We start from the raw sequence: 24,972 nt of genomic DNA, 5'->3' as shown, positions 1-24,972 counted from the left end.
TCACTAATTATTATCATTATGTACATTATAACAAATAATGAGCTCAGACAACTGAGAGCACGTGGAGAGAGCTACTGGGGAGAGTTGCTGCTGACCAGGTGAGGCTATTGTTCTGCCTGGGTGAGGTGATTGCTGGGTAATTGTTGGGAGGCTTAAAAAGGGCTACTCCACACCCGAGGCAGAGCTCAGACAACTGAGAGCACGTGGAGAGAGCTACTGGGGAGAGTTGCTGCTGACCAGGTGAGGCTATTGTTCTGCCTGGGTGAGGTGATTGCTGGGTAATTGTTGGGAGGATTAAAAAGGGCTACTCCTCACCAGAGGCGCGAGCCTTTGGCGCGAGACAAAGGGCTCTTGGCCTGGGGTTCTTGGCCGAGCAATTAGAATCAGTAGATTATATCAGTAGATTATATTTCCCTAGTACTTCCACTGCCTAGACATTACAATGGACTTCCAGGACACTCATCCAATCATCTGCAGTGAGTGTGACATGATTGCCTTCCTCCCAGAAGACAAGATGGACTACAGCTGCCCCAAGTGTAAGCTGGTAAGACTTTTGGAGGAAAAGATTAGGGCACTAGAAAACAGAATTATTAATCTGACCCAAAGTAAGAAAGGGGAGGAGTTCGTAGTCCAGAGCTCTGCAACATGGAATAAAGAGAATACAACCAGTCCTGAAGAGGACAAGGAGGTTGACCACAATAGGGAGCCTCTGCAGGCAGTTCGGAAAAAGACTGAACGGCGAAGGGCGAGACAGTTCTCGGGGCCTTTGGAGCTCCAGAATAGATTTCAGGCCCTTGCAGAGGAGGTGCAAGGGTCAACAAGGGAAGAGGTCCCAAAACAAACTCTAAGACAAAGGGAAGAGGCCACGGGGACAGAAGGAAATGGAGTTGAGAAGAAAAAAAAAAGGAGAGTACTGGTAATTGGAGACTCCCTGCTAAGAGGAATGGATCGCCATGTGGCTGGGCCCGACCCCCTAACCCGAGAGGTGTGTTGCTTGCCAGGGGCGAAAATTAAAGATGTTTCAGAAAGGCTGCCCAAACTCCTCAAATCTACGGATCGCTACCCATTTGTGATGGTCCATGTGGGAACGAATGACATGTCCCTGAATACCATCGCTCCTATTAAAAAAGACTATCAAGATCTGGGGAGGAAGCTCAAGCAAACGGGGGCACAAGTGGTATTCTCTTCAATCTTGCCTGTCAAGGGAAGAGGAATGCGTCGGGAGAGGAAGATAATGGAGGTGAATCACTGGCTGCGTAGCTGGTGCCGGCAGGAGAGATTTGGTTTCTGGGACCATGGGATAGGCTTTCTTGAGGAAGGCCTACTAGCACCTGATGGACTGCACTTATCGAAACTGGGGAAGAATGTGTTTGGCAGGAACCTGGGGAGATTCATCAGGAGAGCTTTAAACTAAAGCCACTAGGGGAAGGAGACGATCAACATAGGGAGTGTATGGAAGGAAAACTATCGGAGGCAGCCCAACCGGCAAGGCCAGCTCATAGGGAACCAAAAGTAAAAGGATTCAGATGTCTTTATACTAACTCCCGAAGCATGGGCAATAAAAAGGAAGAGCTGGAACTTCTCATGCTGATGGAAAAGTATGATCTAGTAGGCATCACAGAAACTTGGTGGAATGATTCTCATGACTGGAATGTAATGGTGGATGAATATGAACTGTTCAGAAAAAACAGAATAGATCGAAGAGGTGGAGGAGTGGCACTGTATGTGAAGAAAGGGCTTACCTGTCAGGAAATTCTAGTGAAGGAGAGCATATCTACAGTGGAAAGCATCTGGGTGAAAATAAGCGAGGGGAAAACAAACAGTGTGGTGGTTGGTGTCTGCTACCGACCGCCTGACCAACGAGAGGATGTGGATGCTGCACTTTGTGAGCAGCTTGAGAAAATATCCAAACGGCAGGACCTTGTCATCATGGGTGACTTCAATTTCCCAGATGTGTGCTGGGAAACAAACTCTGCGAAGCGTCCTCAGTCATGCAAGTTTCTGACCTGCCTGGCTGACAATTTCATTTATCAAATGGTAGATGAACCCACAAGAGGTTCAGCCATACTGGACTTAATACTGACCAACAGGCAAGAGTTGGTGGATGAGGTGAAGGAGGTGGGGACCCTAGGGGGAAGTGACCATGTCCTCATGGAATTCCTTTTGAGATGGGGAGCCAAGGAAGCTTGTAGCCAGACGCGGATGTTGGATTTTCGTAGGGCAAACTTTAATAAACTCAGAGACATGATGAGTGTCATACCATGGACGAGAATGCTGGAAGGGAAGGGAGCATGTGAAGGGTGGGCGCTACTCAAACAAGAGCTATTGCATGCTCAATCAATGACTATTCCAGAAATACGAAAACACTGCAGGAGCTCTAAGAAGCCTATTTGGATGAACAGAGAACTTCAAGAGGAACTAAGAAAGAAAAGGAAAATGTTCAGGAAATGGAGGGAAGGACAGAGCTCTAAAGAAGAGTACCTACAGGTTACTAGGCACTGTAGATCAACCATTAGAAAGGCCAAAGCTGAGAGTGAGCTAAGATTGGCCAGGGAAGCCCACTGTAACAAGAAAAGATTTTTCAGTTACGTGAGGAGCAAACGTAAAGTAAAGGAGGCAATAGGCCCGCTGTTGGGTGCGGATGGACAAACTCTAACGAAAGATGCAGAGAAAGCAGAAAGGCTTAGTGCCTATTTTACATCTGTTTTTTCCCACAGGTCAAAGTGTTTAGGCACGTCTAGAGATGGCTGTAGCCAAAGGACAGTGTCTGGGTGGCAGGTTAACATGGATAGAGAGGTTGTCGAGAGGCATTTAGCTGCACTGGATGAGTTCAAATCCCCTGGTCCAGATGAAATGCACCCGAGAGTACTCAAAGAACTTTCCAGAGAACTTGCACAGCCCTTGTCCATCATCTTCGGAACCTCTTTAAGGACTGGAGATGTCCCGGAGGACTGGAAAAGAGCAAACGTTATTCCGATCTTCAAAAAAGGGAGGAAGGATGACCCGGGAAACTACAGACCAGTGAGTCTGACCTCTGTTGTGGGGAAGATAATGGAGCAGATATTAAAGGGAGCGATCTGCAAACATCTGGAGGACAATTTGGTGATCCAAGGAAGTCAGCATGGATTTGTCTCCAACAGGTCCTGCCAGACCAACCTAGTTTCCTTTTTTGACCAAGTAACAGGTTTGCTGGATCGGGGAAATTTGGTTGATGTCATTTACTTGGATTTTAGTAAAGCTTTTGACAAGGTTCCCCATGATGTTCTGATGGATAAGTTGAAGGACTGCAATCTGGATTTTCAGATAGTTAAGTGGATAGGGAATTGGTTAGAGAACCGCACTCAAAGAGTTGTTGTCAATGGTGTTTCATCAGACTGGAGAGAGGTGAGTAGCGGGGTACCTCAGGGTTCGGTGCTCGGCCCGGTACTTTTTAACATATTTATTAATGATCTAGATGAGGGGGTGGAGGGACTACTCATCAAGTTTGCAGATGACACCAAATTGGGAGGACTGGCAAATACTCCGGAAGATAGAGACAGAGTTCAACGAGATCTGAACACAATGGAAAAATGGGCAAATGAGAACAAGATGCAATTCAATAAAGATAAGTGTAAAGTTCTGCATCTGGGTCAGAAAAATGAAAAGCATGCCTACTGGATGGGGGATACGCTTCTAGGTAACACTGTGTGTGAACGAGACCTTGGGGTACTTGTGGATTGTAAACTAAACATGAGCAGGCAGTGTGATGCAGCGGTAAAAAAGGCAAATGCCATTTTGGGCTGTATCAACAGAGGCATCACATCAAAATCACAAGATGTCATAGTTCCATTGTATACGGCACTGGTCAGACCACACATGGAGTACTGTGTGCAGTTCTGGAGGCCTCACTTCAAGAAGGACATCGATAAAATTGAAAGGGTACAGAGGAGAGCGACGAAGATGATCTGGGGCCAAGGGACCAAGCCCTATGAAGATAGGTTGAGGGACTTGGGAATGTTCAGCCTGGAGAAAAGGAGGTTGAGAGGGGACATGATAGCCCTCTTTAAGTATTTGAAAGGTTGTCACTTGGAGGAGGGCAGGATGCTGTTTCTGCTGGCTGCAGAGGAAAGGACACGCAGTAATGGGTTTAAACTTCAAGTACAACGATATAGGCTAGATATCAGGAAAAAGTTTTTCACAGTCAGAGTAGTTCAGCAGTGGAATGGGCTGCCTAGGGAGGTGGTGAGCGCCCCCTCACTGGAAATCTTCAAGCAAAGGTTGGATACACACTTTTCTTGGATGCTTTAGGATGCTTAGGGTTGATCCTGCGTTGAGCAGGGGGTTGGACTGGATGGCCTGTATGGCCCCTTCCAACTCTATGATTCTATGATTCTATGATTCTTAAATGGGTTTAAAATAAACATATCCTTTAAAATAAGCTGTGTATGTCTCAAATCTATATAGGCATTACCTAATGCTGTAGATTTCTTACAGAAAAATCACTTTCAATAAATAAAACCTCACCTTAGAAAGTATTTCACTAAAAAAAGAAAATATTTTTTTCTCTGCAGCCGTCAAATTGCATATTTTTTCACTGGAAAAACTGAGAACGTTTTTCCTAGGCGGAGGATTCAGTCTAGATGAGGCATAAGGATGCAGGCCAACACCTTCTTGCCCGTCAGCCAGACAGTTATATCAGCCCTCATCGGATTGCTGGAAGGATAAACTTGAACAACCCACATCTGCCACCTGACCTCCTGACTCCAGCAGCGAGCCCCTCAGTTGGAAGACGCTAATAAAGCTCTCTTTCACACTGCTAAGCCAATTGATTCTCATGCAAAGGATTGCTAACTTAAATTCTGCATGTACAAGCTGCAAGTCATAACAAAATGAGCCCATTAAAAATGCCGTTGTTGTCTGAAAGTGTGAAATTTCAGTTTTAGTAGAAAGCAAGATAATATTTGTAATCGATATATTCCTTTTTAAAAGGTACCTAGTCAAACAGAGCTTCCACCTGAAATGTGGAAGGGTAACCATAAGAGTGCATAGAATCATAGACTTGGATCTCTGGGGTCATCTAGTCCAACCCCTGCACAATGCAGGAAACTCACAACTACCTGCCCACCCACAGTGACTCCAATTCCAAGAAAACCAGAATCTCTGGCCAGTCTGGCCTGGAGGAAATTCACCTCCCAACCTCGTTACCTGTCCCCTTGTGTTTGGCTCCAACTTTTGAGGTAGCCATTTTCTGGTTATGACTTCGGCTCTTAGTCAGAAGACCAAAGCTGCTTGCAGGTTTTCTTTGTAAAAGCTAGGGACCCCCAGTCTACAGAAGCCTCCTGTTGCTGCCCTTTTCCTGGCCACTGTCCCACCTCTATTTCATTACAGAAGCCCCTCTCATTAGGCAGTGGTGCAAATTCACAATTAAAGAGGTGGTGCAAATTTGGACCACCACAACCCTTCATCAGGATAGCTCATTATATTGTATTTGTAGACCACTAAACTATTTATCAGTTCTTGTGTAAGACTGTTACACAAAGAGATTTTCTTGAACACTGCAGGGAATCAGTTGTACAAATTCATTTTGAGAACAGATAGGAAAACTTTGTGCCTTGCAAAGAGATTTTGGAGGATATTTCCAGTGGCATTTAAATAAATCAATCAACAGAGTCAAAATAGCGCCATAACAGCAACCCAAAGCAATTTAATGATGACAGAACCAACAGAGAGGAAAAGCACAAAAAGAAGATTAGGAAAATAAAAATGATTTTTGCCTGAAGGCCATCCAACTTGTAGCCTCTGTCTTACAGTAGCCTCTGTCTTACAGACTGAACATTATGTTATTCACCATAGGATCAATGCAGAAGATCTTAAAACAGGTGAGCAGCAGTCCTTCAGATACTATTGTGAGACTCTGCAAATAAATTTTATTACAAATAATAAAAAATAGCACTTACTTGTCAAGGAAGTCCTTGTCCACTACTGCACAGATATCAAGGAGAGGATTTCCCATTCCAAAAAGTGTATTTTCACTAGAAAATAAAATTGTCCAATTTATTCAGGATCAGGAACAGCAACAAATACACTGAGTAGCAAAACTGCAATTATTTCTGAGAGTATAAAATCCCACTGCCAAGGCCTATCGTGATGGAAGAAGAAATGCACATCATTCAGTTGGGGGGGGAGGGGAGAACAGAGGGAGGGTATGCAAGAAGCAAACATGCATGCTGGAGCATCACAGACAGAGAAAGAAAATGTTAAGAAAGGGTGGGGGCTGGAAATACTACAGGAAAATGCCTGCCTACTCCCTCCAACTTTTCTAATTGAACAACTGAAAAAGGGGGGGGGGACTAAAACCCATACAAACTATTTCCCTTTAGACCACTGAAATACTTTTTAAAGAAAAAATTTCATATACTGCATTCAACAATCCCACAATATGAGGAAAGCAACTTTCAGGCTTTCTCCCCTACTTTAGGATCTTCCAACCTGTGAAAAAGGATGGTCTAAGTTTGGAAATGGATACCTCAACATCAAGAGACAAACTAGTAGGGGAAAGCATGGAGAAGCTGGTGGGACTCCAGGCAAACCGTCACTTTTCAAGTACCCATGGAAATAGAAATGAAATTTCATATCATTGATCTCTGAAAATCTGAAAGCAGAGAGGGAGCACTGCGCGTGATGTGGCCCTCCCACAGTCTCCTCTGGTAAGCAGGTATAAAGAATCTTGCTACCCCGCTGTTTAAATATTGACTGAATAAAACTAATCACTACAGGATCATGTGGGAGCTCAAACTGCTATCCTAAACAGAGTTACATCCCAAAGGACAGTGAATGCTCTTAGAAGGTGTAACTCGGTTTAGGACTGCACTGCGATGCAAAACACAACTGATTGCCTTGTAGCAAAGTAAATTCAGACAAAGTACTATGTCAATCCAAACACACACTTCCTATTTTTGCCAGAAAAGCAAGAACCCCCCCCCCAACCTCCCACACACACTGTGGGCTTCCAAATTTCCAGAGATCTTGTAGTCCCCAGTCCTGCTCCACATCCTCCTTGGCTCACTCGGGAATAAAGCCTCCTTTCCCCTCCTTCTCTGCCCATCTGCCACTCCAGCTCTCACCTCACGGTAAACACTTCCTTAGCTGTAGAACCATATTTTTAAATAATTGAGGAGTAGGGAAATAACACTGCCGGTGCAAGAAAAACATTTCATCAAACGGAGTATCGTGTCCAGATTACGGGAGGTGATGGTGCAGCTTTACTCTGGTCTCGTTCAGCCTCCCTTGGAGTAATGTGTTCAGGTTTTGGGCACCCAAATTGAAGAGGGATGTTGACAAACTGGAGCGTGTCCAGAGGAGGGCAACAAAGATGGTGAGGGGTTGGGAGACCAAGACATATGAAGAAAGGTTGGGGGAGCTTGATCTGTTTAGCCTGGAGAGGAGGCGACTGAAAGGGGATCTGATAGGCATCTTCAAGTATTTAAAAGGGTGCCATATAGACTCTATATTATAGAGGATGGAGCAGAGTTGTTCTCTCTTGCCCCAGAGGGACAGACCAGAACGAATGGGATGAAATTAATTCAAAAGAAATTCCATCTAAACATCCGGAAGAAGTTCCTGACAGTTAGAGCGGTTTCTCAGTGGAACAGGCTTCCTCCGGAGGTGGTGGGCTCTCCAGCTTTGGAAATTTCTAAAGAGAGGCTGGATAGCCATCTGACAGAAAGACCGATTCTCTGAAGGCTCAAGGGGGTGGCAGGTTACAGTGGATGAGCGATAGGGTTGTGAGTGTCCTGCATAGTGCAGAGGGTTGGACTAGATGACCCAGGAGGTCCCTTCTATGATTCTAATGTTTTATTGACCATTTCGTGACTGGTCTTGCCCTCCTAGAGGTTCACTATCTGAAGCAAGGGCAACTTTAGTAGCTACTGACAAAGTGCATTTTAGGCTTCATCAGCCTTGCAAGCAACCAAAACTGATGTGCCAGACACAGAACGCTGATAGATGGGGTGATCTGTAGCGTCTACAAATTGCCTTGAAAGAACTAGCCCTGCCAGGCTTCTTGGTCCTGCACCAATCTTGGACCCATAAGAGGGGAGAGGGGATGGCCATCGTGGTCCGGGAAGCTTTCTCCTACAGGGCTCTCCCTGCGCAAGAAATTGGTGGGGTGGGGTGTGTCGGTATTGGTTGGGACTCGGTCAAGAGGGTGGCCATCTGGCTGGTTTACCATCCACCCAATCCGCCTCCAGATGTCCTGCCATGCCTGCTGGAGGCGGCGTCCGCCTGGGCGTTGCAGTATCCCAGGCTTTTGATCCTGAGTGACTTCAATGTTCATGTGGATGCACCGTCCTCAGGACTTGGCATGGACCTGGTGTCATCCATGACGACACTAGAGCTCTCGCAATTTGTTGCCGGGCCCACCCATCATGCCAACCACACACTCAATTTGATCTTCGGGGTGGGGATAGAGCTGGATCTGGATGCAGCTTTGGCTGCAAGATACCACCCCCTCCCCAATTGGGCGGCGGGCGCATTTTTGCCTGCCCACCCGCGGAGACTTATGGATCCACTTGGTTTCCAGAATGCTCTGCAGGACCCGATGCCTCCTGACAACTCACTGGTGGCCTTAGTGGAGGACTGGCAGTCCTGCCTGACAGCCGCCATAAATGAGATCACCCCTAAACGTCCTCTCTGCCCTCAACTCAAACGGACCCCTTGGTATACTGGGGTACTCCGAGAGAAGAAAAGGGAAGTGAGACTACGACAACAAGTGTGGCGGAAGACTTGCGATGAAGCTGCATACTTGTCGCACACTTATCAGGGCATATGAGATGGTGGTGAAAGTGGCAAAATGTGAGTTTTTTGCCATGGAAATTGCATCTGCAAGCTCTCATCTGGCCCAATTATTTAGGGTAGTTAGACCTCTTACCACCCTCAAAGTGGGGTACCAAAATTCTAGTCAATTGGAACTCGGCTGTGAGGCATTAGCAAGCTATTTTGCAGATAAAGTCTTGTCGCTCTGCTGCAATCTTCCCGCCATGGTTAATACAGTAAATGAACTGGAGGCCTGTTGGCCGCCTTTGGAGGTAACATTTGATGGCTTCAGATGGCTCACTTTATCTGAAATGGACAAGCTGCTGGGGTCGGTTAGGGCGACCACTTGCCCCCTTGATCCCTGTCTGTCTTGGCTCCCCAAAGGAGGTGGCCAGCGGATAGGAAGCCAGCTCAGGGATATTATCAACTTCTCCTTGGGTTCTGGGGAGTTCCCTGAGCAGCTGAAGGGGGCAGTGGTTCGACCTCTCCTTAAAAAAACATTACTGGACCTGCGGGACCCGCCCAACGACCACCCAGTGTCACATTTGGCATTCCTGGGCAAGGTAGCTGAAAGGGCCGCAGCAGACCAGCTCCCGGCATTCGATCCACATCAGTCTGGCGTCTGTCCTGGCTACGGGGTAGAAATGGTGTTGGTCGCCCTGTTGGATGATCTCCGCCCACAGCTGGATAGGAGTGGATTGGCCGTGCTGGTTCTTTTAGACCGTTTATGCACTGGAGGTTTCATGCTGGGTTGCAGGCTGGAGTTTTAGTCGTGGCAGGTGGCCCCATCTCTTCCTGCACCCACACGGGGGAGCATTTGGCCCAGTGCACCTCATCTGCCCCCTATTTGTGCTCCTGCATGAGAAATGGGGCAGTAAAGTGCCCAGTGCATAAACGGTCTTAGAGCTGTCAGCCGCTTTGACCGCAGAAGTGGGAGGTCAGGGGCATGGCTTGAACCCCACTACAGACCCCCCTGAACCTGTGCATGTTTATCGTCTTTCTTTCTTTTTTCTTAAGCCATCAAGTTGCAGACAATTTATGGCAATCTCTGGTGGGGTTTTCAAAAGATGTTCAGAGCTGGTTTGCCACTGCCTGCCTCTTTGTAGCAACCCTGGACTTTGCTGGTGCCTTCTCAACCAAGGACTAAGCAGGGCCAACCCTGCCTAACTTCTGTGATCTGACAAGCCAGGCCAGCCTAGGTCATCCATGTCAGCACTGTGTTTATTCATAAGCACCTCCACAATGTACAGAGGGGTTTAGGAAGCCTTTTCAACATAAATAGTGTGACTAGTGTCAGAATAACAGTGAGGGAAGCCACAAGTTTAAACCCTAGTTTAAACTTGGACATGAAGATCAATGGATTACTTTGATCCAGTTCCCACCTCTCAGCCTAGCCTTCCTTCACAGAATTGTAGCAAGAACACAAGGGGGAAGGGAATCTGTTCCACATAATGCATTTCTGGTAAGGGCTTGGAAGAGGAGCATGCCTCATGGCTTAAGTGCCACTCTGCGCTTAACACCCATTCAGGCAGCTGTCCCACCCCTGAGGGTCGATTATTCTGCTGATGTACGTTCTTGCAACAATATCATCCGTCCTGACAAATAGGTGACTCAGCATCCTGGTCTCGAAACTGGATTAGGCCTAAGTAGATGGCTTGTAAAACCTCCAGAACTTTGAAAGGGAGAATCATCTCCTGTGGAGACCATGCACCTTGCATGACTGTCTTGACTGCCAGCTGAGAAGACGAGTCTCATTGAACATATGGTTTCCTTGCGGACTTTGTAAAATCTTCCTTGACGAAGATTCCTAGCTTTCGTCCACCAGACAAGAATCAACCTGAAAGGGGGTGGAACTTATTTTGCATGCTACCTTAGGAGACCTTCTAGGAAGTCTATCATAGCAGGGTGTTTCTCCTGGCGGGTCCTGTCTACCTGGTTACATCGATACTGGGTAGCTGGAGGCTCTCTGAATTGGTGCCCTCCCCTTGCCAGAATGAACCTCCTCCCTCATGGTGGCCCTTATAACTTCTAGAAATTCTTGGGATATTATAAGGTTCCTCTGAGCAGTCATGTGAAGTTCAGAGGGGCTGAAATCTTCTGGACTGCTGTCACCTGAGGGAGTCAGTGCCTGTGGTTGTTTGGGAGCCATGTCAGATAAGTATACCAGGCTGGACTGGCTCTTGGTCTGGAACTACTATGTACTCAGTGCGGCAGCCCACCTTCCTAGAGCATTCCCTGTGCCCTGTATGCTTCTCTTAAGCTTTTTTCACCACAGTCAGTGTAGCCTGATTAGGGGCCTGTAGTCTCTAGGTTTTGTAGCCAGGGTGCACTAATGTGCAGAACTCAACCTTGTGCAAAAGAGCTAAGCACAGTTCCTCGGGGGCCCATCTCTTTAAAGCAAGGACCATGGCCAATCAGAATGAAAGCTGTTCTTTTCCTAGAAACATCTTGAGGCAGCTGTAGTGCCTCAGTATAATCTGCTAATCACAGGGAAGCATAGCTCCATGCAGTTTATGCTGTTCCACTTAAGGCACAGGGATACCTGATATACCCGATCCTGGTATCCGAGGGGAAAAGAGCAGAGAGCCACCTTTAAGAGAGACTTATACTTAGGCTGTAACTTTAGATAGCTCTTTAGGAAGTACAGTATTAGATAGAATATATAAGGTCACCTACTACCTTCTGGCATATTCAAAGCTACTGTATAAAAAGGGCAGTCATATTTTGAGGAAGTTTAGCCATAGGGTGATTTACCCTTGTTGAAGAACACCATCACATTTGACTAATCACTAGGAGTCCCCATCTACTGCTTTACAGAGTACATTTTAAGAGGGCATTGAGCATATACTACAAATGTAACATTTGAGGCAGGAACGTATTCTTTTTAATGTATATTTATGTTGAAAAGGAAAAAGGCGGCAAGCTTTCCCAGGTCATGGTAGATGAGCCTCTTGTGGCGCAGAGTGGTAAGGCAGCAGACATGCAGTCTGAAAGCTCTGTCCATGAGGCTGGGAGTTCGATCCCAGCAGCCGGCTCAAGGTTGACTCAGCCTTCCATCCTTCCGAGGTTGGTAAAATGAGTACCCATCTTGCTGGGGGGTAAACGGTAATGACTGGGGAAGGCACTGGCAAACCACCCCGTATTGAGTCTGCCATGAAAACGCTAGAGGGCGTCACCCCAGGGGTCAGACATGACCCGGTGCTTGCACAGGGGCCACCTTTACCTTTACCTTGAAAAGGAAAAAGGCGGCAAGCTTTCCCAGGTCATGACCTTACCAAAAACAGTGTGAGTAGTTACCTAAAATGTTTATCAGGTTTCTCCAGATGCAGTTCCCTCTCTCCCGCTCCCCTCCCTTAACCTCACTTGACACGAGCCCAAAGAGAACCCAGGAAACTGCAGCAGCTACACTATCAACAAGAGGATCCCTGTCTATTTCAGCCATGCCATCATATGCAATATCACAAACCTGCGTAGTAAATGTCACAAACTGCCATGCCCGCAAGTTGCAGCTGACAACTCCTTAAAGGTAAAGGTATCCCCTGTGCAAGCACCGAGTCATGTCTGACCCTTGGGGTGACGCCCTCTAGCGTTTTCATGGCAGACTCAATACGGGGTGGTTTGACAGTGCCTTCCCCAGTCATTACCGTTTACCCCCCAGCAAGCTGGGTACTCATTTTACCGACCTCGGAAGGATTGAAGGCTGAGTCAACCTTGAGCCGGCTGCTGGGATTGAACTCCCAACCTCATGGGCAAAGCTTTCAGGCCTTACCACTCTGCGCCACAAGAGGCTCATGACAACTCCTTAGTCAGATATATTTACAAGGGAATTTGACCTGGTTCACACATGCAACAATGAGACAGCAAATCCCCGAGGTGGTCAAATGGATCAGTCACTTCTCTCATGCAAAACTTCCATATAAATAGAAAACTAACACAGAAGTAAATTTTATCCTTCTTTTTCTTACCTACACTAGTTTCTTTTTTTAAAAAAATAAGGAAATAGTTTTAACACAGGAAAACATGATCTTGCACCTGCAGGTTTACAAGGTACAATCCATTCTACCATGCTGGCTCTCTGACAACCAAGTCCCTTCTTACATGTGTGGGTTAGACACTAGACCAGGCTGTCCAAATCAGCCATTCCAAGCTGAGGCAGACAGTGCTGCGCCAAGGGGGGGGGGCACAGTGCTGGCTGCGATTCGGATGCTGCCACGCACAATCCTATCTGGAAGGGTTTCCTGAATGGGTGGAAGGCTAATTAATTTGGGTTTTTTATTGTTAAACATTTATCGGGTTATATAACCAGATATGTCATGTTAACCTGCACTCCGCCTCCTCAAATGGCCAGTGACAGACCTGGAGAGGGTGGGAAGGGGAGGGGACCAGGGTGAGCGTGTACACAGCTATGCTTCACAACTATATTCTGCACCATTGTGCCACTTCTGGGGTTTCTTGAAGCCCGAAGAGTGTTCATGGGCTTTCTCAATGTTAAGAAGGTTGAGAAAGGCTGCCCTAGACTGACTCAATAGCTATCTAAACAGAATTTCTGAGTTTGGAGTCAGTCTACTTGTGAATGCAATTTGGAGGAGCAAACTGGGGCAAGTTCTTTACATCCTGCTCAAAGGCTTCTAGGAGATTATCTAGTTGCCACTGTTAAGAACAGGATGCTACACTAGGTTAGGGGCTGTGGCTCAGTGGCAGAACATGTGCTTGGCATCCACTGGAAGGTGCCAACAACAGCTCTAGTGGTTTACAAACTGCATTCAACAGAACCCACCCACCCATGGCCTCTGATGGGACAGTGAAAGCCGCTCTTCTGACTGAGGAAAGCCACTACGGGTTTGTTGACCTGCCCCCCAAAAAGGTATGCAAATAGAGTCCAGTAGTGCCTTTAAGACCAACAAAGATTTATTCAAGGCGTGAGCTTTCGAGTTCAAGCACTCTTTGTCTGATGAAGGGTGCTTGCACTCGAAAGCTTATGCCTTGAATAAATCTTTGTTGGTCTTAAAGGTGCTACTGGAGTCTGATTTTATTGTGCTACTTCAGACCAACACGGCTGCTCATTTGGATCTATCGCAAATATTTAAAGAATGCTTGTCTGCGATTGGTCCAATGGCACTGTATTGAACAGATAAGGACCACTTCTAGTGAGATTCACAGGCACACAAGACCCAGGCAAACCATGCGTGCATCCCAGAATCCCCCGAAATGCACTGGACTCTACAGTGGTCTCCTCAAAGTTTTCTCAGAAAGCAAGAACGCCGTTGCTAAGGAAGAGCCACACAAAGGGAATCACTGACAATTATTAAGAGAATAATATTAAGATAACAACATTGCCTTGTATTTTTGTACTGGATTGTTGTGCATGCATTGCTGTTTTTAGGAGTAAATTTATTGGGGTTTTGATGCACTTTTGTAACCCGCCACGAGCCCTATGGGGAGTGGCGGGTAAGCAATCAAATAAATAATCATATAATATTCTCTCTCTAGAAGGGGTTGGCAGCCCCCAGCAGGCTGACCGGCCGTCACCCAAGCAAGCAGGGCACCCGCTGTGGCCAGCGATGCAGGAGAGTGGGCACGGCCCCAAGGCCCCAGACTCTGCTGGCGAAGGGGCAAAAGTCAAATCCCTGGGAGGCTGCTCGCCAGCACCCACAGGGCTCCGCTTGCTCCCAGCTTGCCTGGGTAGACACTGCCACCCCACCCCACCCCACCCCAGCATCTGGCCCATCCTGCTGGATGACACAGTCAGCAGCACCCGCCTGGCTTCCCCTCCGGAGCCAGCATCAGCCACACACATGCTCCTGTGGCGAGCCCGCCCCATGTCCAGGCAGGGACCGTTTGCAGAAATCGCGGTGGAAGCCTCCAATGGGCTGCATAGGAGACCGGCGGACGCTGAAGCGGCGCTGCTGCCAAGGCTGGGAGAAGCGGCGCCCAAACCCCTTCGGGGTTTGGGCGCCGCTTCTCCCATCCTTGGCAGCAGCGCCGCTTCAGCGTCCGCCGGTCTCCTACCCAGCCCGTTCCTTCGGTCGAGGCGTCCATCCAGGGGCTCCTTCGCCGGCGCTGTGCGGCGCACGAGGCGAAGGGTCGGCCAGCGGCCATGCCCCTCTGCTGAGGAGAGCCCGTGCCGCCCCCGCCCCGGGAAGGGGAGCCCAGCCCTGCAGCCCGCTCCCGTTTACCTCAGCGCGGGCATGGCGGCGGCGGCGGCGAAGGAGCGCGAGGACGGCGGGGAGTCGCTCTTCGGCCCAGCGCGCCAACTCAGCCGCCTGAGGGAGCGCGAGCAGCAGCCCCACGGCCGCCGCCATGCCCGCCCCCCCGAGGCCGCCATTGGCCCGCAGAAGCCGCGGGGCGGAGACGGGCAGGCGCGAGGGGAGCGCGAGGCGAGGTCTCCCCCCCCCCCCCAGATCCCTCCGCGCCCGCCCCTCGCGCGCACGTGGTGGCCCTTGCGGCGCCCTCAGTTAAGATGGCCGCCGCGAAGGCCGTCCCGGGCGAGACCCACGTCAGATCCCGCGCGGAAGGCCTCGAAGGACGCCGGCCTCTGAGGCGCCGCCACGGCCGTGGCTCCCACGTGGAGCCCAGGGAGAGGCGCGCGGCGCCTGGGGAGCTCTCTCGCTGTGGGCCATCCCACTGACGGGCAAGCGAGGCAAGAGGCCACGAGGCGCGGCGCAGATTGTATCCATCACACACACACACACAAGCCTGTGGCAGTCGTATTCTCTCTACCTAGGAACAAACCCTAATGAGGCACAAGGATAGAGTTGAGAGCGGTCTTTCCCAGAAGTCACCCTTCAGGCAGTCCTTCCACACAACTACACGCTACAATAAAACAGGCTCTTCTAGGGCTGGGTCTAAATTAATTAAGGTGACCAGATGTTAACATTGGTAAAGCGGGACAACATTGACCGGGCGGGGAGGGGGGAGGGAAGCCTCAGACCCAGTACAAAGCCCTGAGGCACCCCGCTACTCATTTCCCTCCCATCTAATGAAATATCATTGGCAACTATTTTTTGACTGTGGTTTTCTAATCAGTTCCCTATCCTTATAACCATCCAAAAAGCCAATCTGCAGGCCTCCAGTTGACCCATCAGACCATCATGGGGAACCTTGTCGAAAGCCTTACTGAAATCCAGATAAACAACACCCACTGAGTTCCATGATCTAGTAAGTCTGTCACTCAGTCAAAGAAGGAAACCAGGTAGGTCTGGCAGGATCTGTTGGAGACAAATCCATACTGACTTCCCCAGATCAACAAATGTTCTCCAGATGATTGCAGAGTGCCAAGACCAAGACATATGAAGAAAGGTTGGGGGAACCTGGTCTGTTTAGACTAGAGAGGAGACGACTGAGAGGGGATCTGATAACTACCTTCACGTATTTAAAAGGGTGCCATATGGAGGAAGGAGCAGAGTTGTTCTCTCTTGCACCGGAGGGAGAGACTAGAACAAATGGGATGAAATTAATGCAAAAGAAATTCCATCTAAACATCCGGAAGAAGTTCCTGACAGAGCGGTTTCACAGTGGAACAGGTGGTGGATTCTCTGTCTTTGGAGATTTTTAAACAGAGGCTTTATGGCCAGCAGACAGAGAGGCTGATTCTGTGAAGGCTTAAGGGGGTGGCAGGTTGCAATGGATGAGCCATAGGGTTGTGAGTGTCCTGCATAGTGCAGGGGGTTGGACTAGATGACCCAGGATGTCCCTTCCAACTCTATGATTCTATGAACTTCTGCCTATATGTTTGTACTGGTAAATTCTCATTTCATTGTATCTGAGGAAGCATGCATACACATGAAAACTTGCACAAGGAGTAAAACTTCGTTGGACTTAAAGGTACCAGCAGACTCAAACTGTATTCTATCACAGGATGAATATAAATACCTCTCGTTTTCATGAGGACAACCCTTCAGAGACAACTAATAGGAACCAGTTTCTCCTCCACCCACACTAAAGCGGTAATCTTATGCACATGTATTTGTGGTGCTTGCCAACAAGTAAACATAGCTACTGTCAACCATATTTACATGTCTTATAGAAATAATGGTCACTGATTTATGAGTTATGAAGCACAAATTAGGATCAGAAAGGCCATAATACTTCCATCCTAATTCAGCCTGGGGAGGGGGGGAAGAGTATCATTCCACTGAGTTTTACATTTTGTTGATCAACAACAATTGGACCATCTGGACTATTTGTGAATTAAATAATATCCAAGGTTATGTTTTGCACAAACAGAATTTCAGATTCAAGGGGACTCAGGTTCTCCAGAATTATTTTTTTTTCACTCCTTTCATAACCAGTTTCTTAATCTCCTTGCTCTTCTTCCTGTCCCTGGAGGCAGAACTGCCGTGGCATATTTGGCACCTGAATGATCAGCTGAAGGTCCTCACATCAAAAACACTGACTCATAAAACTGACGCAACAGAACTGTTTGTGCTGGAGGGTGGGGAGACCCTACGTGGACTGGCGTTGGTTTGCTTAATAAATGTTGATGGAATTGCAAAATACCCACTTGCCTCCTGAATCTGTAACAAATTAAACATCTGAGCAAAGTCTGAGTCCAGTAGCAGCTCTAAGATGAACAAACGTAAATGCTTACAAGTTTTCATGTGCATAAAGTGTGCATGTGTAACCCTGAGTCCACTAGAGGGACTTAAAGAGTTGGGGTATTTCTTATAAAGAAGAAAAGGCGGAATTTCCCCAGAAGGATTGGAGACCTGGGCTGAATCTGCACTTACTTTGTTTATTCCGTTGTGGATCCTGCTGAATCCAGATCGATTTGAACTCGGGTCTTCCTCTATCCCTCCCTCCCCACTGAAACAGAAAATGGTTCTGTTCAGTGGAGACAGCAGGGACTGAATCGGCCTGGGATTGAAATAAAAGCCCTGGGCTCATTCTGTACACATATTGGATAATGCACTTTCGAAGTAGATTATCCTGTTCTGCACAGGAAAATCCAGCTGCCAAAGCACACTAAAAGTGCATTATCCAACTGGTGCAGAAAGGGTGCTGAAGCTGCAGGGAGAAACCCTTTCCCCTCAGAAGCACTCCTTTGTATAAAAACTATCTTTTAATATTTTAGGTAAGGAATTCTTTTGCTAATTGTATCCTGATGCCTTCCATCTGAATGAAAAGATACCAGGTATTTCTATGAAGAACAGAAGATCTTCCAACACAGCACAGCTGCAAGTTGGTGCTTCTTTAAGGGACTGCCTAGACAGTAGTCAGAAAGACTGAGGCCATGGTCTGCCCAACAGGCCTGAATTGTTAACTCTTGGTCGCTGTTAGATGTGTTAAATTATCGTTCCAAATATGATATCTGTTGAAGCTGTGTTATAGCTATTTCCATAAATGCAAGTGTCACAAGGTGGGATCACACTGTCATAGATGCGAACTCTTTCCCTTCTTCAATTAAAAAATGTTTTGACATTGTTGTTTAAACTGATTTGTTTACACATGCATTTGGAATTATAGTTTGCTGGTTTTAAAGGTGGCACTGGACTCCAACTTTGTTCTGTTGCTTCGGACCAACAAGGTGACCCACCTTAAACTAAATTAAACCTCTCTTCCTGGACATATTTACTCTGAAGTTAAGCTACACTAAGTAGCTGCAATATGAGACATACATACTGAGATGTGTCCCACTGAATTCTGTGAGGCTTCAAGTGAAAAGGTTTGGGAATCTTGCTTCACCAATTGCAGACAGCTGGTACTACCTGTACTGGGGCAGACAGCCTGGATCCAAAGTAAGCACTAGTGGTTAAAGTTACACTCCTAAGCACAGTTTCCTGGAAGCGAGCATCACGTAAATCAACATGACTTGTTGCTGAGCAAGCACAAACAGGATTGGGAAATTAATTTTGCAGCTCTCATTTGTGTAAGAATTAACATGCCAGTTTTTTACATTTAAAGCCCAAGGTCCCTTCACCTCACCTCACCCTCTTTCCTCTGATTTTGTACTGCTGAGCTGCAAATGCAAAATTAATGAGTGACTGGCATGAAGTACCTATTAGTATCGCTACATTTACTGAACAGTGACCAGGCGTGTGCACAGAATGAACGAGGCAAACGCCCACTGTCTACAACATCTGCAGTCTTGCCACACAATGACATGGGATAGGAAAGCATTTCCCCCCTGAGGGTATCTGCTATGGTCTGCAGGAGAGCTGCTAGATTCAAGTCCAGCAACCCCTTAGAGCAGGGGTAGTCAAACTGCGGCCCTCCAGATGTCCATGGACTACAATTCCCAGGAGCCCCCTGCCAGCATTCGCTGGCAGGGGCTCCTGGGAATTGTAGTCCATGGACATCTGGAGGGCCGCAGTTTGACTAACCCTGCCTTAGAGAAGAGGTTCTAAACCTTCCTAATGCCACGGCCCTTTAATATAGTCCCTCATGTTGTGACCCCCAGCCATAAAATTATGCAAGTGTTCTTTCACAGGAATTAAACCAAAACTGACCAGTGGCGTGAAGATCCATTGCTCATGATTGTATATAAATTGGGTTTTTTCCCCAGGGCTTCTCAGTTCAGTTCTGCCTCTTGTCCTGCTGAGCTGAGCTGTGCTGCGGCCTGTAGCGCCTGGCAGGAGGCTGCACTGCGCTGGAGGCACTGGTGGAGCGGCTGGTGGCCGAGCGCAGGCGCCTGCAGGAGGAGTGGCAACAGTGGCAGCCCCCCCCCCCGGCCAAGCTGCTCGCCCTCCCGCGACTCCTGTGAAAGGGTCGTTCGACCCCCAAAGCGGTCCCGACCTCCAGGTTGAGAACCACTGCTTTAAACAATCAAATTGCTTGTTTGAAACACTGACAGACTCACTATGGATTTGTCTTCTGGGAGATTTAATATGTTAACTTGCTCCAGAGACAATTAACTGAAAAAGATGTACAATTTGTGGGTCCGGGCGATTCAAGAATACACAGTCACCCTTGGCCACTTTTCCAAGCTCTGGGAAATATTTACAGCAATATATAAACAGATAACGAATCTCGTTTAATCGTTGCAAGGTTTAATGTTTTACACGTAAAGGTATCCCCTGTGCAAGCACCGAGTCATGTCTGACCCTTGGGGTGGCGCCCTCTAGCGTTTTCATGGCAGACTCAATACGGGGTGGTTTGCCAGTGCCTTCCCCAGTCATGACCGTTTACCCCCCAGCAAGCTGGGTACTCATTTTACCAACCTCGGAAGGATGGAAGGCTGAGTCAACCTTGTGCCGGCTGCTGGGATCGAACTCCGAGCCCCATGGGCAAAGCTTCAGACTGCATGTCTGCGGCCTTACCACTCTGCGCCACAAGAGGCTCAGTTTTACCTGTATCCCTATGCAAACTGAGCAACTGATACAAAGAGGGGGACTTGAATCCAGCCCCCCCCCCTCATCCCCAAAAGGGAATGCTCTCCAAGTGTGGTGTGAGGAGCAAAACCACCTTTTCCTCTCTCCTTCAGCCATCACATTTATTTCACAGCTCCCTTCTTGCATTCCCTGACAGGGCGAGCAACCAAAACAGAGGGAGGGAGATTTCAATGACAAAACCAAAATACATGCTTTGTTTTGTTTTAAAGAATATGAATAAATCATAAAAATATTAAATGCTCAGAACAAAATGATCATGTAGTTTGGAAAGATAATAAACTCTAAAAAATTTCAGACAGAAAACAAACAACACCTATTACTGTTGGGCCATTTTTAAACCGCTCCTCTGGAGCAGTATAAATAAAAGGCTAAGGGGTAAATGGGAGGAGAGAGAGCGGACTCTGTCCATGATAAAAACTTGGAGGGGTGAATCAGGAGCCGCAAAGCGGCTGCTGATTTGCCCCTTCAAGTGGCACTCAAGGGCTAAGGGGCCAAATGGGAGCTGTGCGCTGGGGAGGGGGGCCCACCTGGGGAGGGGGGTGGCACCACAGGTCCGCGCCCCGGGAAAGAAGCAGGGCCCTGACTGAGGGAAGGGAGACGTTTCCTTCTAATGCAGGGAAGTCTGCAGGCATGCATGGGCATCCCCTGTGGTGCGGGGAGCTTTCCCATTCTAAGGCCACTGAAAAGCCCCTTCTCATTTAAAAGACTTTTGTGGCCAGCTTTGCTGCTCAAAGGCAGATGCAGCCAAGCCATGCATCTCTTAATGACTCTCTGAACATTTGAGGCCTACCACACAAGGTTGTTGTGCAGATGAAACTGGATGGTGTTGCGGAGGCTCTTTTGCCTCCTGTTTCATCTGCATAGCAACCCTGTACAGTAGGCCTCAAGTGTTCCATTTCCACAACACTCTGTGTGGGAGGCCTTAAATGTTTCTTCTACACAACAACCCTGTCTACCCTTCAGAGCAGCTGTTTCTGTCTGGGGAGCTGATCGTCGTAGTCCGGAGATGAGCTGTAATTGCAGAAGCTCTCCAGGTCCCGCCTGAAGGTTGGCTACCCCTGGGTTGGAAATATTCCTGGAGGTTTGGAGGAGGGCCTTAGAATGGTACAATGCTTCTGAGTCTGTCCTCCAAAGCTGCCATTTCTGCCTGCAGAGCTGATCACTACAATCTAGAGCAGGGGTAGTCAAACTGCGGCCCTCCAGATGTCCATGGACTACAATTCCCACGAGCCCCTGCCAGCATTCGCTGGCAGGGGCTCCTGGGAATTGTAGTCCATGGACATCTGGAGGGCTGCAGTTTGACTACCCCTGATCTAGAGAGAAGCAGTGATAGTAGAGACAATGGTAGAGGATTGCAAGCTGAGGTTGGGGTGGAGTGGTGCAGGTGTGTCCCACCTGGCCAGCCCTTACCAGCAACTGTTTGCATTTTGAGGCACAAATAGGCAGACAAACCACCATGGGCCCTGAGAGTCTAGAAAGTGCAGGAAGATCTAAATAAAGAACATTTACAGCTTGAAACTGTAAGACCCATTATGCACAGGGGGGATAACGCACATTCGGGGTGGAATGGCGGCGACTAAAATCACGGATAACGCACGGTGACGGCTGCAACCGGCCGCAGCTTCGGGGGGGGGGGGAGAGATTCTTGATTAAAAATTTGTTCTATATGGAGAAACAAAAAGTTTCATAGAATGCATAGAACGCAAAAATAGTATTGTAATATATATTTTTTTAATTTTAACATGAGTACAATTTGCCAGGTGCCCCCAGATGTCCCTCCAAATGTGGGACAGTCTGGTCACCTTATACAAAATCAAAGGTATAAGTGGCCCAGAATTTCAAGTGGAGTTAGCTTTACAGGAAAGTAGACAGTGAGACTTTGGGGGGAACTAGGTGATCCGCTGCTATTAGGCAACGACTTGGCCTTCTGGACAACAACAGGAACGGCAGTTCCCAGCAGTAGGCCTCAGGCTTCAGAAGGGCAGACATCACCAGCCAAGCAACCAAGGGGTGTCTGGGGCCACGCGCATTCCTTTTGAAGGGGTGCATGTGAGGGCGGCAAGCTTTCCCTTCCGTCTGCGTGTACTCCCAAGGGATTCTCAGATCCCACCTCGAGGCTGGCATCCCTAAACCTCAGTGGGGTACAAGGCTACAGAGTCACCCCTCCAAAGCAGCCATTCTTTTTTGCCCAAGGAGCTGATCTTTATAGTCTGGAGGTAAGCATCAAATCCAGGAGCTCTTCAGGCCCCACCTGGAGGTTTGTTGTCCCTGGTCTGGAAATATTTCTTGAGGTTTGGAAGTGGGGTCTCAAAAGGGTATAATGCCTCCGCAGCCACCTAACCAGCCACACAGCAACCCATGGTCAAATAAACACTGGTCAGGTCAAATAAACACTGCAGAGAGGAGGTAAGGTTGCCAGATTGGTGTAGGTTCATGTTCTGGAATTCCACACTTCCTAGGTGAGAATGAACCTGCCTTGGGTCAGGACTGTTGTTCACAGAGAGACCTCCTCTTAGGGTTGCCAGCTTCCAATTGAGGCACTAAACCCACACCAAACCGTGAGCTTGAGCAGGTTGCACTACAGAACGCAACGGGCTTTACTACTAGTAATCATCGTAAGCCTTTACAGGCATCATGTTTATCATATTTATTGAATATATAAACATACAAACAAACAAACATACTTAAGCACATTTTGACCCAAATATCTTACAAGAGTCTATCAAGTCCAAACGGCTTCAGATATGTGAAGAAGCATGAATGACTCATGAAAGCTCACTTTAGAAAGATTTTCTTTTAAGATGCCAGATGGCTTTTGTTTTGTTTTATCTTATTTATTTATTAGTTTTATTCTTAAATGTATATGCAGCCGCTCTCAATTGGGGCAGTTCACAATCAGATAATAAAAAAACAATCAACCCCCTAAAATACTCCTTAAAAGATTAACATTAACAAGATGGTGATCAATAAAGACACCAGTCTCTTCCCCCCCCCCATTCAGCGCATGGGTCAAAAAAGCTCTCTCTCACTGCGAGCAAGGGTCTAACACACATGAAGGCACATTAAGAGATCCTGAGGGCAAAAGAAGAAGGGGACGACAGAGAATGAGGTGGCTGGATGGAGTCACTGAAGCAGTCGTTGCAAACTTAAATGGACTCCGGGGAATGGTAGAGGACAGGAAGGCCTGGAGGATCATTGTCCATGGGGTCGCGATGGGTTGGACACGACTTCGCACCTAACAACAACAAGAATAACAACAACAAAGAGATCCTCTGATGGTAACACCGAGGCCCCGCCCTGGCCTCAATTATACTCCTGGCGGTAGAACTCCATCTTGCAGGCCCTGCGGAAAGTTGACAACTACGACAGGGCCCTAAGCTCTTCTGGGAGCTCATTCCCACAATACAATACAATACAAAAACCTTTAATAGCACCCAAGATATAAAACAGCATACAAAATAATTCTATGACACAGATCTATAAAACAGTAAAAAATCGCAAAGGGAACAGTAGGTACAAAAGTGTCAAAACCAGTGCCGTTTACTAGTTTGTCCTGTGGGCCATAACTATTCATAAAAACCTGGCTACCAGTTCAGTGGTCTCCAAGCACTTATCAGCAGCAAATTAGGAGGCCTTGCATCTTGAACATTAGGGCAGTGGTCTCCAACCCCCGGTCAGCGGCCCGATGCCGGGCCGCGAAGGCCTCGGCGCTGGGCCGCGGCTCCCTCTTCCCGCCCCCCCCCCACAGCGAGAAGCTCGCCAGGCTGCGAGCAAATCGGCCGCCAAAGCGGCCGATCAGCTTGTGGCCCAGCAAGCCTCTTGCTTTGGGAGGGGGCGGGAAGAGAAGCTTGCCGGGCTGCAAGCTAATAGGCTGCTTCGGCGGCCGATTTCTTTGCGGCCTGGAGGGGTGGGGAGAGGGAGCCGCGCACGCACGGGGCCCCGGGTCGCCCTCTCCCCGCACCCCAGCGCAGCGGTCCGCGGCCTAAGAAAGGTTGCGGACCACTGCATTAGGGGAAGGTAAAAGCAGGGAAATCAGATCATGACGTTGATGATTATACACATCACATCGCAAAATAATATGGCTAATTGAGTCTGGTTCTATACAGTAGCGATCCCCAACCTGTGGGCTGCGGACCACATGTGGTCCTTCGACTAATGGGAAGTGGGCTGCGAAGGACACCTTCTCCCCTCCCCCAGCCCTTTACTTCATCCCCCCCGGCCCTTTACAACACACTTCGGGTGTCGTCTCCCATCACTCCCAGATGGGACTATCTCGTTGCAGAGAAACAAGCTCAGTCAAATTGCGGCCCTCCAGATTTCCATGGATTACAATTCCCAAATGCTGGCAGGGGCTCATGGGAATTGTAGTCCATGGACATCTGGAGGGCCGCAGTTTGACTACCCCTGGAGTAGACCGTTTTAAGTTGTAATGAAAAAGAAGTCCCAGGTATTTAAAGCAGCGGTAACCAACCTTTCTGAGGTCAGGGATTGCCTCCGGGGGTGAGGGGAGAGCCGACGGCCCGGGTGCCATGCATACGTGCGGCAGCTGCATGCAAACGCGCATGCACGTTTTTGCCACCAGGGGGCGCAAATGTGCATGCGCACAGTTTCCGCACGTTTGTGTCACCAGCATACCGGCGGCCATGCCTGCCTCTTCCCTTCCTCCTCACAGGGGGGGGGGGAGGCAGGCGTGGCTGCTGGCGGCCCAGTACCGTGGCCTTGGCGGCCCGATGACCCCCAATCTAAAGGACTTAATCTGTTCAATTTCTCTGCCTGCAATTCTCCAAGTTGAATACTTCCAGGATTTAGAGAAGAATAATATTTTGGTCTTGTCAAAATTGATATAAAT

The 24,972-nt window shown here is 48.3% G+C and overlaps 1 protein-coding gene across 3 annotated transcripts in view; it reads right to left on the bottom strand.

The window, feature by feature from the left end:
- The window catches only part of ADK (adenosine kinase), a 295,465-nt gene that overhangs the window by 258,062 nt on the left and 12,431 nt on the right, over positions 1 to 24,972 (bottom strand). For 2 of the 3 annotated variants that reach the window (XM_077345987.1, XM_077345988.1), the window contains one exon: positions 5,937 to 6,011. In XM_077345987.1, the coding sequence (XP_077202102.1) occupies positions 5,937 to 6,011 (75 nt within the window). Of the gene's footprint in view, positions 1 to 5,936; positions 6,012 to 14,969; positions 15,147 to 24,972 lie in introns of those variants that run through there. The other variant, XM_077345986.1, reaches the window with a different exon arrangement.

The sequence above is a fragment of the Paroedura picta genome, chromosome 7 (genome assembly GCF_049243985.1).
Source record: "Paroedura picta isolate Pp20150507F chromosome 7, Ppicta_v3.0, whole genome shotgun sequence".
In the NCBI taxonomy this organism is placed as follows: Eukaryota; Metazoa; Chordata; class Lepidosauria; order Squamata; family Gekkonidae; genus Paroedura; species Paroedura picta.
Note: the sequence above shows the minus strand (reverse complement) of the source record. Positions and strands in the feature narration are given on the sequence as shown.